The sequence below is a fragment of the Mobula hypostoma genome, chromosome 3 (assembly GCF_963921235.1).
Source record: "Mobula hypostoma chromosome 3, sMobHyp1.1, whole genome shotgun sequence".
Taxonomy (NCBI): Eukaryota; Metazoa; Chordata; class Chondrichthyes; order Myliobatiformes; family Myliobatidae; genus Mobula; species Mobula hypostoma.
In genome coordinates this window covers 112,043,567-112,058,158 of record NC_086099.1, presented here as the reverse complement: position 1 = coordinate 112,058,158, position 14,592 = coordinate 112,043,567, and the positions used below count along the sequence as shown (strand labels likewise).

Sequence of the window (14,592 nt, the reverse complement as noted above, 5' to 3'; positions counted from 1 at the left end):
AACCTGTAAATTAACCTTCTGGGAGTCTTGTACCTCTGATGTTTGAACCTTCTCCCGATTTAGATAACTATCTGCACTGTTGTTCCTTTTACCAAAATGCATTAAACATAGAAACATAGTAAACCTACAGCACAATACAGGCCCTTTGGCCCATAATGCTGTGCCAAACATGTACTTACTTTAGAAATTATCTGAGGTTACCCATAGCCTTCTATTTTTCTAAGCTCCATGTACCTATCCAGGAGTCTCTTAAAAGACCCTATTGTATCCACCTCCACCACAGCCCATTCCACGCACTCACCACTCTCTGCATAAAAAAACTTAGCTCTGACATCCCCTCTGTACCTACTTCCAACCACCTTTAAACCGTGCCCTCTTGTGTTAGCAATTTCAGGCCTGGGAAAAAGCCTGTGACTATCTACATGATTAATGCCTCTCATCAATGCATTTCCCAACACTGTATTCCGTCTGACACAATTTTGCTCATTCTTTCAATTTGTCTAAGTCCTGCTTCAATGGCATTGCTTCCTCAGCACTACCTACCCCTCCACCTATCTTTGTATTATCCACAAACTCTGCCACAAAGCAATCAATTCCATTATCCAAATCACTGACAAGTGAAAGGTAGAGGTTCCAATACTGACCCCTGAGGAACACTGCTAGTCACCAGCAGAAAAGGCCTCCTGGCTGTCAGCCATTCCTCCAGTCATGTCAGTATCTTCCCTGTAATGCCATAGGATTTTATCCTGTTCAGCAGCCTCATGTGTCGCACCTTATCAAAAGCCTTCTGTAAATCCAAGTAAATGACATCTCTTTTGTCCACCCTGCTTGTTACTTCCTCGAAGAACTCCAACAGATTTGTCAGGGAACATTTCCCTTTACAGAAACCATGCTGACTTTGAATTATTTTATCATTAGTCTCCAAGTACCCTTGGAATCTCAAACTCAATAATAGACTCCAATACTTTCCCAACCACTGAGGTTAGGCTAACTGGCCTATAATTTCCTTCCTTTTTGCCTTCTCTTCAATATCTAAGAAGGGATATGCTAGCATTGGAGAGGGTCCAGAGGAGGTTCAGAGAATGAATCCATAAATGCGAGGGTGAACCTATGAGGAATGTTTGATGACTCTGGGCCTGCACTCACTGGAGTTCAGAAGTTTGACCAGGAATCTCTTTGAAACCGATCAGCTAGCGTTCCAGTGACGTCATCGTTCAGAATGGCAGGTTAAATAAACAGCTCCTCCGGAAAAATGCATATTTTGCCCAATTAATCCATCAAATATAAGATCTTTTGAAAATATCTGAATTGATAAGGGGGGCAAGAATGGAGATAAAAAAAGCATCACTGCGGAGCCCATGGAACAGAGAGGTACAGCACGTGGCTCTCCTACATGTGTGCATGGTGGCGAAGCTGACGCTGGGCCTCGTGCAGGTGAAGCGGCAAATATGATGAAGATTCTGGAGGAGATAAGGGAAGTCCAAAAAGATATAAAACAGCAACTAAATGATATAGAGTCAGAGCTCGCCAACGTCAATCAGAAAATAGCGGTGGCAGAGACTCGAATTGAGAAGGTGGAAGACCGCGTGCAAAATGTGGAACAGATACTAAGTAAGATGATAAAAATATTAAATCAACAGGAAAGTGAATTGCTTGACCAGGAGGGAAGATCGCGACGGAAAAATATCAGGATGTATAATGTTCCTGAAGGAGCGGAGGGAGTGTCGATGATAGACTTTGTGGACAAGCTGCTGCAGGACGCGCTGGAGATTCCCCCAACTATGGAGATTGAAATTGAGAGGATGCATCGTTCGCTTGTCCCGCGGCCTCCCGGAGACAGAGAAAGTAAACTGCGCTCGGTAGTACTTAGATTCCTTCAATTCAAGAGCAAGGCGGAGATTCTACAAAGGGCCTGGGGTAAGAAGAAGGTTTTTTGGAACGGGAAGTTCATATACTTCGATCATGATTACCCCCCGGCGGTCCTACAGAAACGGAAGGAATATTCTGAAGCAAAACAAATATTAAAGCAAGAAAAGATTAAATTCCAAACCCCGTACCTACGCTGCTAAACTGAGGGTGTTTTACCAAGAAGAGATAAGACTATATCAGACAGTGGAAGAGGTGACTACAGACGTGAAGAACAGAGGACTGCCAATTAGCGTGGTCAAACCAAGGGAAAGTCTGGCTGAGCAGTTATCCCGACCTGCTTGGGGAAATAGTCAGAGACCCGAGAAAGCAGGGGACGGGAGCAGGAGGAGAGAAGGATATTAGGAAGAGACTGTCAGTTTTCCGAGGGCAGCCCTCACCTCCTCTAGAAGAGCCAGAAGGTTTGGCTAACTTTAAAACTGCTGATAAACTAAACAGAAGCAAAAATAGACAGTGATATACCTATCTCAAGAAATACGTATTATAATGTGGATTTTATATTATTCAATTTTTAAAAATTCATTCATTCATTCCTTTTTGCTCACTTAAATGAAAATATATACATGGGAGGAATACATAGGGAAATAATTTCTGTGTAATGGACATAGATCTTTTTACTTACTTTTATAGGTACTGCTGCGGGGGCCCTCAACTCACAGGTAGGAGGAGCTATCCCCCACAGCTAGACTTTTCTTCTAGCTCAGCCCAGGGTCATCCAGAGACCCCAGCCTTGGAATCACACCTTCGTTACCTTTTTTTTTGTTATTCGCATTTCTTGGCTCTTATTTGTTCAGGGAGTAGATTGATTAAGTTATATTCTGCAAATTTCAATGATATACTAACAAATAAATACACGTGGCTAAGGACGAAGTAAAATTCATTTCTTTTAATGTCAATGGGCTGTTGAATCCAATCAAACGCAGTAAAATTCTATCAAAAATGAAAAAAGAACAAGCCCGTGTAGTATATTTACAGGAAGCTCACTTAAGTGATAATGAGCATGAAAAATTAAAGAGAATGGGCTTCACTAATTTGTTTTTCTCCTCATATAAATCAGGACGTAGAAGAGGAGTTGCTTTTCTCATCTCAAGCAAGCTAAATTTTGAAAAAGTATTCGAAATGGGAAATAACGAGGGCAGATATATTCTGATAAGGGGGAACGTAGATGGAAATCCAGTTACTTTATTGAATATATACGCACCCCCAGGAAGTGATATTAGTTTCTTCCAGAAAATTACTAATATTATGGTAACGGAAACATTATGGTCTCTTGATATGTGGGGGAGACTTAAATTTAGAATTACAACCAAAGTTAGACTCTTCCAATAGAAAAACTTATGAAGCAAAGTCCTTACATAAGAAAGTTAACACTCATTTTGAGGATGTTGGTCTAATTGATATATGGAGGGACCTTTTCCCTGACAGAAGGGATAACACTCATTATTCTGCCCCCCCATTCCGTATATACAAGGATAGACTATTTTGTAACACTTTGAAAAGATAGAGACAAAACAATTACCTGTGGAATTGGAACAATAGATGTAAGTGACCATGCACCTATATATTTATCTTTTGATTTTGACCTACAACCAAAGAATACTGTTTGGAAACTAAATGCAAGTCTACTCAATGATCCCTATTTTAAGGAACAAATTAAAAAAAAAGAAATTGGTCTTTACTTAGAATTCAGTAATAATGGAGAGGTTTCACCTCCCATTCTATGGGATACTCTGAAGGCTGTCTTAAAAGGGAACATTAGAGCGATATCTTCATATAAGAAAAAAATAAGGAATAAGACATTAGAGGAATTACAAAATAAACTGAAGGATCTAGAAAAAAACACAAATTGAGTTTGGCACAGGATACACTGGAGGAAATTTTAAAAATTAGGAATGAAATTAATAGTTTGGCTACACAAGAAATTAGAAAAAAATTAATGTTTCTGAAGCAGAGACACTGGGAAAGTGGATCTAAATTTATGAAAATACTGGCGTGGAAGCTGAAAAAAAATTCAAGAAGTGAAATTCAAGAAGCTTTTGAAATGTTTTACAAAACTCTATATTCCAAAATTCCAGGGGGAAGCATAACCCAAATTGACGCCTTCCTGAATTCTTTAGAGTTACCCATTTTAAGCAAAGAACAAAATAGAAAGATGACTGCTGACATAACTGAAGCTGAACTAAAAACTGCAATTAGTAGGCTTAAATTAAGCAAGTCATCTGGATCAGATGGATATACGGCAGAGTGGTATAAAGAGTTTAGAAGTGAGTTAATTCCTGTTTTAGTCCCCACACTGAACTGGGCCCTAAGAAAGTCGCAAATGCCACCCAGCTAGAAGGAGGCGATAATCTCAGTTATACCGAAAGAAGGCAAGGATAAAATGGAATGTGGGTCATTTAGCCCATTACCTGTTCTTAATGTAGATTATAGAATATTTACCTCCATTATTGTCAAACGATCAGAAGAGTTTTTACTTACACTGATACATAATGATCAGACAGGTTTTATACAACAACGCCAAACAGAAGACAATATACGAGAGGCACTTCATATTATGGATCATATTAAAAAAAATGAAATTGAAGTAATAGTGATAAGTGTGGACGCTGAAAAGGCATTTGATTTGGTTAATTGGAATTTTCTTTACAGAGTTTTACATAGATTTGGTCTACATGACACAATTATTAAAACTATACAGGCACAATACAACAATCCTACTGCCAGGATTAAAATCAATAGATATTTATTTAATAGTTTTACCCTAGAAAGGGGCACAAGACAGGGTTGTGCATGGTCACCATTACTCTTCGCATTATATCTGGAACCATTAGCTCAATACATAAGACAAAATGAAGATATCAGGGGAATTACTATTAAAGGGACAAAGCATAAATTGGCCTGTTACATGGATGACATTTTGATCTATCTAGGGTAACCAACATACTCTTTACCTAAATTGATGCAATCCTTTGAACAATATGGCCAACTATCAGGATACAAGATCAACATAGATAAAACCCAACTACTTTCATATAACTATAGCCCACCAAGAGAAATTGAAAGTAGATATCCTTGGGCATGGCAAACAGAGTCCGTCAAATATTTGGGTATCATTTTGCCAAAAGATTTGGTAAAATTATCAGAATGCAATTATCAGCCTATGTATAAAAAAATTAAGGAAGATATAACAAGATGGAACCTAATTCCTTTTCTTGGTCTCAGTTCAAGGATTGAATCTATTAAAATGAATATACTGCCCAGACGACTATATCTCTTTCAGACCCTACCAATAGAGATTAACCAAAATCAATTCAGTGAATGGAACAAGACGATATCAAGATATATATGGCAAGGTAAAAGGCCTAGGGTCCGTCTCAAAACTTTGCAATTAGCCAAGGAAAAGGGGGGATGGGGCCTCCCTTCTCTTAGAGACTATATTTTGCAGCACAGTTGAGAGCTGTGATATGCTGGTGCAACCTATCATATGGCGCTCAATGGAAAAACATTGAGGAGAGGATACTTTCCATCCCCATACAGGTAATTTTGGCTGATAACAACCTACAAAGTTACATAAATAATATTGACAACCCATGGGTGAAATGGACTCTTAAAATATGGGAAACTATTATCAAAGAATATAAACTAAAGAGAGACATTGCAATTCTTAAATGGTGTGCATATGACTCAGATTTTACACCGAATAAACTGGATGCTAGATTTAAGGACTGGACAGCTAAATGAATATAATGAAGGAAGGAACACTGTTCAGTTTTGAAATACTAAAGAGAAACACTTATTAGAAAAACAAGACTTTTACCAGTATTTACAGATGTGACAGTATGTTAATAGGACAGTTAAACATGTAACCAAGGCAAGTACATGTCTGATAGAGCTATTTAGAAAAGCATATAATTCAGACAACGGTAGTAGAATAACTTCAAGTGTGTATAAAGGTTTGTCAAATCTTAAAACACATTTGACTTCATACATGAGAACAAAATGGGAGAAGGAAGGAGGGATAATAATATGAGGAGGACTGGACAATAATATGGAGGTATCAATGGAAGTGTACCAGTTCACAGAAATGGAGGGAAATCGGGTGGAAAAACTTGATAAGATATTTTATTATACCCTCTCAGAAATCCCATTGTGATAGTAACCCCCCTGTTTGCTGGAGAAATTGTGGAAATCAAAATGCAAGCCATTATCATATTTTCTGGGAATGCCCCGTTATCAAAGACTATTGCAGTGGGATACATAATGCCCTACAAGACATCTTTAAATATGAAATACCCTTAGAGAGCAAGACCATATATTTTGGGTATATACCTCAAGAATGGTTGAAAAGAGATAAATATTTAATGAATGTACTGCTGGTGGCTGATAAAAAGACCCTTACCAGGAAATGGTTATCACAGGAGTGCCCAACTTTAAATGTATGGATGGAAATTACAATGGACATTTACAAAACGGAGAAGATAACAGCATCTGTTAATCATAAGTTGGAACAATTTGATTCATACTGGGAAAAATGGTTTAACTGCATAACACCTCATAAACCTGATTTTATTCTCACAAGTCAATGAATATGTTGTAAAAAAAAGATCACTCCCTACTCTGTACATAGTTTTCTTCTTTCAATTGTTCTTTCTTTCCTCTCCTTTCTATAATTGTATACCTCAGATAAATATTATGTGGAGATTTGTGACAAATATGATTATATGATATATATGTACAGTATCTGAAATACATCCTATGGAAATGTTTGTTTGATGATGAAATTCAATAAAAAATAAATTACAAAAAAAAGAAACCGATCAAATATTGAACATCTTAGAGAGAGTGAACTTGGAGAGGATGTTTCCTATGGTGGGGGCATCTATGACCAGAGGACACAGCCTCAGAGTGCAAGGACATTCAGTTAGAATAGAGATGAGGAAGAATTTCGTTAGCCACAGGGTAGTGAATCTTTGGAACTGATTGCCACAGACATCTGTGAAGGCCAAGTCACTGGGTATTTATTACAGTTCTTAAAGCTCCAGTACTACCACTTAGTATTTCATCAAAACTTAATGTGAATGCAGTCTTAATTTGCATGTTCATGTTTTCTGAAGATCTTCTTGTTTCGTACTAACATTTTGTAGATGTATATAAAACAAACATATTCTGTATTTATTTAGTTTCTATTAGACTGAAAGAACTTCTGAACATTGGAATGACATTTCTTTTGTTTTTGCTTGCTGTCTTTTCAGGAGGAACAACACCAGCACAATGGGAAGATATAACGGGAACAACTCCATTGTCATTTGTCAATGAATGCGTTTCCTTCACAACAAATGTATCAGCTAGGTATGGATCATAGGCAAGATATGAACTGTGCACACCAATAATTTTTCAGGATGCATTTGATTGTAGGAAGCTTCCAAACTGAATTTCAGTTACTCTTTGTGATAGGCTGCAATAAATAGCATGGACACAAGTAAAAGTTTGCAGAAATTTGAATAACTCCAAGAGCTGTGGCAGGTGGAGTTCAGATTGGAGAAATATGAGTCCATATTGGACTTGAGGGATATTTCTTCATATGTTTCATATGGTGAGAATTGAGGAATCAGTGGTGAAATTAGTGAAAGACAGAAAAAAAAATAAAAGCTAATTTGGTAGTTTACAAAGGCTTAGTTAAACGCCTGGATGGATGTCATATTGAGCTCTGAAGTTAGACTCAACTCAGGAGAGGTATACAGCAAAAGTTTGAACTTTGATAAAGGGATTAAACAATGTTTAAGTCAAGCACAGGTTACTATCCCTGAGTACAAGGATGAAGTCTCTATAATATTGGAGTATACAATCATTAAATAATTTGTTGGCATGGATTAAGAGGAACGATTACTTCTTGTAAGATGGTCCAGAACAAGAGAGCATGAAATCATAAGAAATCCTTCCTGGTATGTTATATGGAAACAGTGGTAATCAAGTTCTTTCCCTCAAAAGCTGCTGAGGCCAAGTTCAAAAAAGACTGTCAAATTTACTAAGGTAAGGATAAAAAGGAATGTTGACAGTGACCAACAATGAAAGCTGAGGTACAGTTCTCTAACTGAAAGGTGCTCAGGGCTGTCAAGCTGAATACCCTAATCATAATCATTTACTCCGATGTAATAGAATGCTCTATTTTCCACTGTTACTTGAACAGATAGCAGACAGTGGTAAACCCTGACTGAAATGTCTGTTTTGTTCTGTTTGTATTCAGGTTCTGGCTCATAGACTGTCGGCAGATCCAAGAATCTGTGAACTTCGCCACACAAGTGTATAGAGAGATTATTTGTGTACCATATATGGCCAAGTTTGTAGTTTTTGCCAAATCACTTGATCCAGTTGAGGCACGATTGAGATGTTTCTGCATGACAGATGACAAGGTGGACAAAACATTGGAACAGCAGGAGAATTTCACAGAGGTTGCAAGGAGCAGAGACGTTGAGGTATCAAAACAAAGACTGAAGAGTTTTAATGAGTAGCCAGTTCATTCGAATAATGATGGTGACATCAAAAATTGGCAAAGGGCATGATCCTTCCAAGTTTGCCAGAGAAGGAGCTAAGTCATGACTGCCTTGAGGGAATAGAGAAGGAGGTTGCATTAATGGGTGTAAGACTCTCTGTGTGCAGATTGTCGCTGTTTCCTGAACTGTAGCGAAGTAAAAGGAAGCTCTGCTTGAAAGAATCATTTTGCAAGATCAAACACATGGTGCGGTTTCATTTAAGAAGTATAAAGTTAAATTGTCTTCATTCTTGAACTCAACAGTTTTTCCACAATTTTGACCAGTTCTCCCTGATTTGGAACGAATTTCTATTGTATTTATTTTCGTTGGAGAATATTAGATTAAGGCAACCAGATTATTTTACACTTCCCTTGCTTTTCTATTCTTCCTTTTTTTTTCTACTCCATTTCCTTCTTGTGGGAAATAACACTAATGTATTGGAAATACTTTATTAATGGAGCCATGAATTACTTTTTATTTATTTTAATTTCACCTTACTGTTTCACTAGGTTTTGGAAGGCAAGCCAATTTATGCTGATTGTTTTGGCAACCTTGTACCCCTTACAAAGAGTGGACAGCATCACCTATTCAGTTTCTATGCATTTAAAGAAAATAGACTTGCACTGTTCGTCAAGGTATAGTAACTCATTACTTGTATTAAGAGAATATAGTACTTTAAGATATATTTTCAACTACTTTATTAAAATCTTTCTGAAGTTTGTGTAGATAATATTGCTGAACATTACGTATGCGTATTTCAAAGGTTCAGTAGTTTCATTAGGTCTTAATCTCCACCATCCCAGATAAACTGAAGAACTTCATGTTAAGTCACCCTGTTATAAGTGGTAATAAATTACCATAAATAGACGTGAAGAAAAAGTGTCCATGATTCACTAGTTTCATTCTCTCATCTTTCATAATGGCTCTTATTGTTTTCTTCATATATAAACCAAGCTCAAATTCTGGACTATGTATTAACAGGTACGAGACACAACTCAAGAACCATGTGGACGTTTATCCTTCATAAGAGAACCAAAATCTACAAGAGGTCTTGTGCAGCATGCTATTTGCAACCTAAATATTACACTACCCCTATACAGCAAGGTAAAGAAGCCTTTTCCTCACCCTCCACAAAAATCTATGTATGATTGAATGGTCTAATATTCATAAAACTTAAAGGAGATGGGGGAGATCTTAAGTCAATTTTTTGCATTTGTATTTACTGAAGAGACGGACACTGAGTCTATAGAAGTGAGGCAAAGCAGCATCAATCTCATGGACCCTATACAGATTACAGAGGAAGAGGTGTTTGCTGTCTTGAGGCAAATTAGGGTGGATAAGTCCCGAGGGCCTGACGAGGCATTTCCTCAGACCCTGTGGGAGGCAAGTGCAGAAATTGAAAGGGCACTAGCAAAGCTATTTAAATCATCGTTAGTGACTGGAGGATTGGAGGAGACCTAATGTTGTTCTGCTGTTTAAGAAAGATTCTAAAAACAAGCCAGGAAATTATAGCCTGCTAAGCCTGACATTAGTAGTGGGAAAGTTATCAGAAAGTGTTTTAAGGGACTGGAAATATGAGTATTTGGATAGACATGAACTGATTAGGAATAGTCAGCATGGCTTCGTGCATGATAGGTCATGTGTAACCAACCTTTGTAGAGATTTTTGAGTAACTTTCCAAGAAAGTTGATAAAGGCAAGGCAGTCTATATGGACTTTAGCAAGGTATTTGACAAGGTCCCACATGGGAAGTTGGTCAAGGAGGTAGTAAGTTGGATTAGACATTAGTTTTGTGGGAGAAGCCAGAGATTGGTAGTAGATGATTGTCTCCCTGACTGGAGACCTGTGACTGGAGTACCACAGGGATCAATCCTAGGTCCAGTGTTGTTTGACATCTATATTAATGTGGTTAACTGGATCAACAAATTTACAGTTGACACCATGATTGGGGTGTAGTGAACAGCGAGAACGACTATCAAAGCTTGCAGCATGGGATCTAGACCAGCTGGAATAATGTGCTGAAACATGGCAGATGGAATTGAATGCAGACTAGTGAGAAGTGTAGGACCAGCCAGGGAAGATCTTACACAGAGTACTGAGGAGTGCTGAAGAACAAAGGGATCTGGGGATACAGGTTCACAATTCATTGAAAGTTGCATCACAGGTACTAGGGTCATAAAGAAAGCTTTTGGCACATTAGCCTTTGTAACCCTCAGGTTCGGCCAGCATATGTTTGTCTCGGGGATGACAGCCTCTGGCCCAGCCAAACTGAGAAATCTCGTTTGTGTGGATGCTGCGTGATGTGTTGCCCAGTTACAAATCTGAACCTCAAGATATCAGGCAGTACGCCATATGCAATTAAACGATTGAACTTTATGAATCTTAATCTGACTCTAGGATTAGTAAGGAAAATAAAAAGAAAAAGGGCCTATTTTAATGAAACAGTCGTTAAGTGCACGTTGGAGCTCATGGAATTGTCCATTCGTTCCCCATCGACCTCCTCCGAGTGTCGCTGACCGTCAGACCCTCGCTCCAAGTCCCCTCCGTCCGGCGGTCTACCAACTCTTTCCATTCACGTCTTCTCTCTTCATCTCTTGCTGACAAAAGACCGCAAAATCCCTGCTCCTAGACCCACAATAAAGAAACAACATGCCTCTCATTGGATGGCACACATTCCAAAGGCCCCGTTATCTCTAGTCATAACCCAAACATTGCTGTTACAGAGAAAACATTACCTTAGCAGTGAAACCTTACAGAGAGGCCATTACATTAGCAGTGAATCATCCCCCGAACCAAATTTAGTCACGTCCTCATGACGTTGAGATAATTCGCCAACCCTTCCTGCAAAACACAAAGCCCAATCCAAGTGTAAAAGGCAGTGACATAGCTCTCCAAAACAGTAGGGGTCACACTCTGTTCCCCCGGTGCTACGTAGGCCAACTTATCTGATGGTCTCCTAATTCTCTGAGACCTCCGTACCCCCTCACCTAACTCTTCAGGTTCAGACGCTACTGGGGAGACTTCTGGTCTACCTGACGAGGCCTCACCCGACCTATCACTCATGCCCACCTGCAACCCGGACCCCTCTGTCCTGTTGCCAAGCCCCACTTCGTCCCTTGCAAGGTCCCGCTGCAACCCAGGCTGTTACCCCACTTCACCTGACTGAGAGAAGGGCTGGAAGTCTCTTCCTCAATCAATGGGGAGTTAGCAAAAGGCAGCATATACCACACATCCAGGTCCTCATCCTCCGAATCAGTATCGCTCTCAGGGGAGGGGGCCAGGCTAGCCTTGCCTGTTGGGGGCCCTGCAATCGCCCCACTTTTCTGCAGAGTCCTCTTACTAGGTGTAGGCTCCCAGTCGGGCTCTGGGCTTACCTGCACCTCTGTCCCAGGGGTTTTAGGTGGGTCCAATGAAGAATCTTGACAGGCCCATTCCCATCCTCTGGTTTCACCCAAAAAATTGGTAGGTTTGGCATCTGACTCTCCACCACATAGGGCATAGCTGCCCAGTGGTCAGCCAACTTATATTTCCCAGGTAGCTCCAAATTCCTTTTGAGGACCCAGTGTCCTGGTAGGAGTTGGGAGAACCTCATCTTTTGATCATACCTCCTTTTATTTCATTGATTCTGCTTGGCAGCCACAACCCCAGCTAATTCATAAGCCCTTTTCAACTCTCTTCTCATGTCAGACACATACGTCAGATAAATCTTCGGTGGCTTATTTTGTCAGTCCCAAAACAAAGGTCAATGGGCAACCTCGCCTCGTGCCAAACATCAGATAATCTGGCCCCCCAGTAACTTCATTTCGAGTACAAATGTAATTGTGCACCAGATGTCCAATATGTTGACTCCACCTGCTCTTCTTGCTGATCTCAAGGATCCTGAGCATGTCTAGCAAGGTTCGATTAAACCTCTTGGGCTGGGGATCACCCTGCAGGTTATAGGGTGTGGTCCTCGACTTCTCGACTCCAAGCATGCCCAGTAACTTATGGATGAGTCTGCTGTTGAACTCCCGTCCCTGATGACTATGTATTCACCTGGGAAGGCCATAATAAATGAAATACTTCTCCCAAAACACTTTGGCCACCGTGGATGCCCTCTGGTCTTTAGTAGAGAAAGCCTGTGCATAGCTGGTGTGGTGGTCTGTGATACTTCACTTTATACTTTATACTTTATTGTCGCCAAACAATTGGTACTAGAACGTACAATCATCACAGCGATATTTGATTCTGCGCTTCACACTCCCTGGATTACAAATATTAAATATTAAAGATATTAAAAATAGTTAAAATTAGTAAATATTAAAAATTTAAATTATAAATCATAAATAGAATATAGAAAAATGGGAAGTAAGGTAGTGCAAAAAAACCGAGAGGCAGGTCTGGATATCTGGAGGGTACAGCCCCGATCTGGGTCAGGTGACTAAGACATTTGCCGAGTTGCTGGCATCGGGTTCTATTGACAGAAAATCAATACACATCAGGTCCAGGGGCCCCGCACTCTGCAAGTGTGACAAAGGAGTTGTCCGGGTAGGCAGCATCTTCCGCCGTGTACATCGAATGCACGACTTGCAGTACTGTTCGACCTCCGACTTCATCCGGGGCCAGTAAAACTGGTCTCTGAGCAATCAACAGGTCTTGTCCACCCCCAATTGCCCAGAATCATCATGAAGTCACTTCAACGCAATCCTACAGTACTTCACTGGCAGAACCAGCTGGCAATGCCGAGGTCGGTCCGGGGGTGATGTGACTCGGTACAAGATCTGGTTCTTCAATTCCAACTGAAGCCGTTCTTTCAGTAATGGAGGCACCGACGCATGTTTCGTCTTCTCCGCCTGAGCCATATTTCTCTTTTCGACCGCTGACCAAATGGTACCGATGCTTGGATCATCTTGCTGAGCAGTTGCTACTTCCCCAGAACTGAATTCCAGCAGCTGATTTGTCTTCAGAGCAGTTAGGTTACAGTAAACTTGGGCTATGGTGTCATCAGAAGCCTCAAATGATCCACCGCTCGATCCTGCTCCTCCTTTTTCCTCTACCTTCACGGTGATGGCAAACTGACACATGGCCTTCACCCCGGGGGCAGGAACGCTCTCCCACTCCTCGTCTCTGACCAGTCCCTCATGCATCCGTCGGGACAAAGCATCAGCATCAATGTTCCGGCTCCCCGGCCGGTACTTCAGGCTGAAATCATAGGCAGACAACGCTGCCAACCACCAATTGCCTGTGGCATCCAGTTTCGCCGAGGTCAGGATATAAGTTAGGGGGTTGTTGTCCGTCCTCACCTCAAACTTGGCCCCGAAGAAGTAGTCACTCAGCTTATCCACCACCACCCATTTCAACACCAGAAATTCCAACTTGTGCATGGAATAGTTTTTCTCGGAGGGGCACAGACTCCAGCTGACAAAGACAATGGATCTCAACCCAGTGCCCTGATCCTGATACAGGACGCCCCCTAAACCCTCTCGGCTAGCATCCGTGTGCAGTACATATGGCAACCGGGGGTCCGCAATAGCCAGCACTGGCGCCTGGGTCAGCAGCTCCTTCCATGACTGAAAGGCCTCCTCAGATTTTGCATCCCACCTCAGTCCAAAGGGCTCCAATGGGCTAAGATACTCTCCACCCTCCTGTTCTTTTCTCCCCGCATTCCTTTCTTCCCCAAGGGCGGGTAACCACACAGAAGCTGATTCAATGGGTGACTCACTTTCGCGTAGCCTTTCACGAACCTCCAATAGTAACCACAGAACCCGAGGAACGAGCGCAGAGCGTTCACATTCTGGGGTCTTGGCCAAGTGGTCACTGCCTCTATCTTAGCCGGATTTGTAGCTACTCTGCCCTTGAGACTATGTGTCCAACAGAGCTAACAGACATTTTGCAGAACTGGCACTTGTCCAGAGAAAGTATTAACCCTTCAGCTTTCAGGCGATCAAGCACCTTCAGTAGCCTTGCTTCATGTTCCTCCAATGTGGATCCAAACTCTATGAGGTCATCCAGATACACCAATACCTCAGGTAACTCCACTGTCTTCTCCATAACCCGCTGAAGTGTTACAGGAGCTCCCAATATGCCCTGGGACATCCTTTCGAACTGCAAGAATCCCAGGGGACATATAAAAACTACCTTTCCTTTGTCAGCCTCAC

The 14,592-nt window shown here is 40.9% G+C and overlaps 1 protein-coding gene across 5 annotated transcripts in view; it reads left to right on the top strand.

The window, feature by feature from the left end:
* Nucleotides 1-14,592, top strand: part of LOC134344194 (ankyrin-2-like) — a 978,678-nt gene that overhangs the window by 834,329 nt on the left and 129,757 nt on the right. For all 5 annotated transcript variants that reach the window (XM_063043600.1, XM_063043603.1, XM_063043602.1 and 2 more), the window contains 4 exons: nt 7,179-7,275; nt 8,171-8,399; nt 8,966-9,091; nt 9,438-9,560. In XM_063043600.1, coding sequence (XP_062899670.1) covers nt 7,179-7,275; nt 8,171-8,399; nt 8,966-9,091; nt 9,438-9,560 — 575 coding nt within the window. The remainder of the gene's footprint in view (nt 1-7,178; nt 7,276-8,170; nt 8,400-8,965; nt 9,092-9,437; nt 9,561-14,592) is intronic.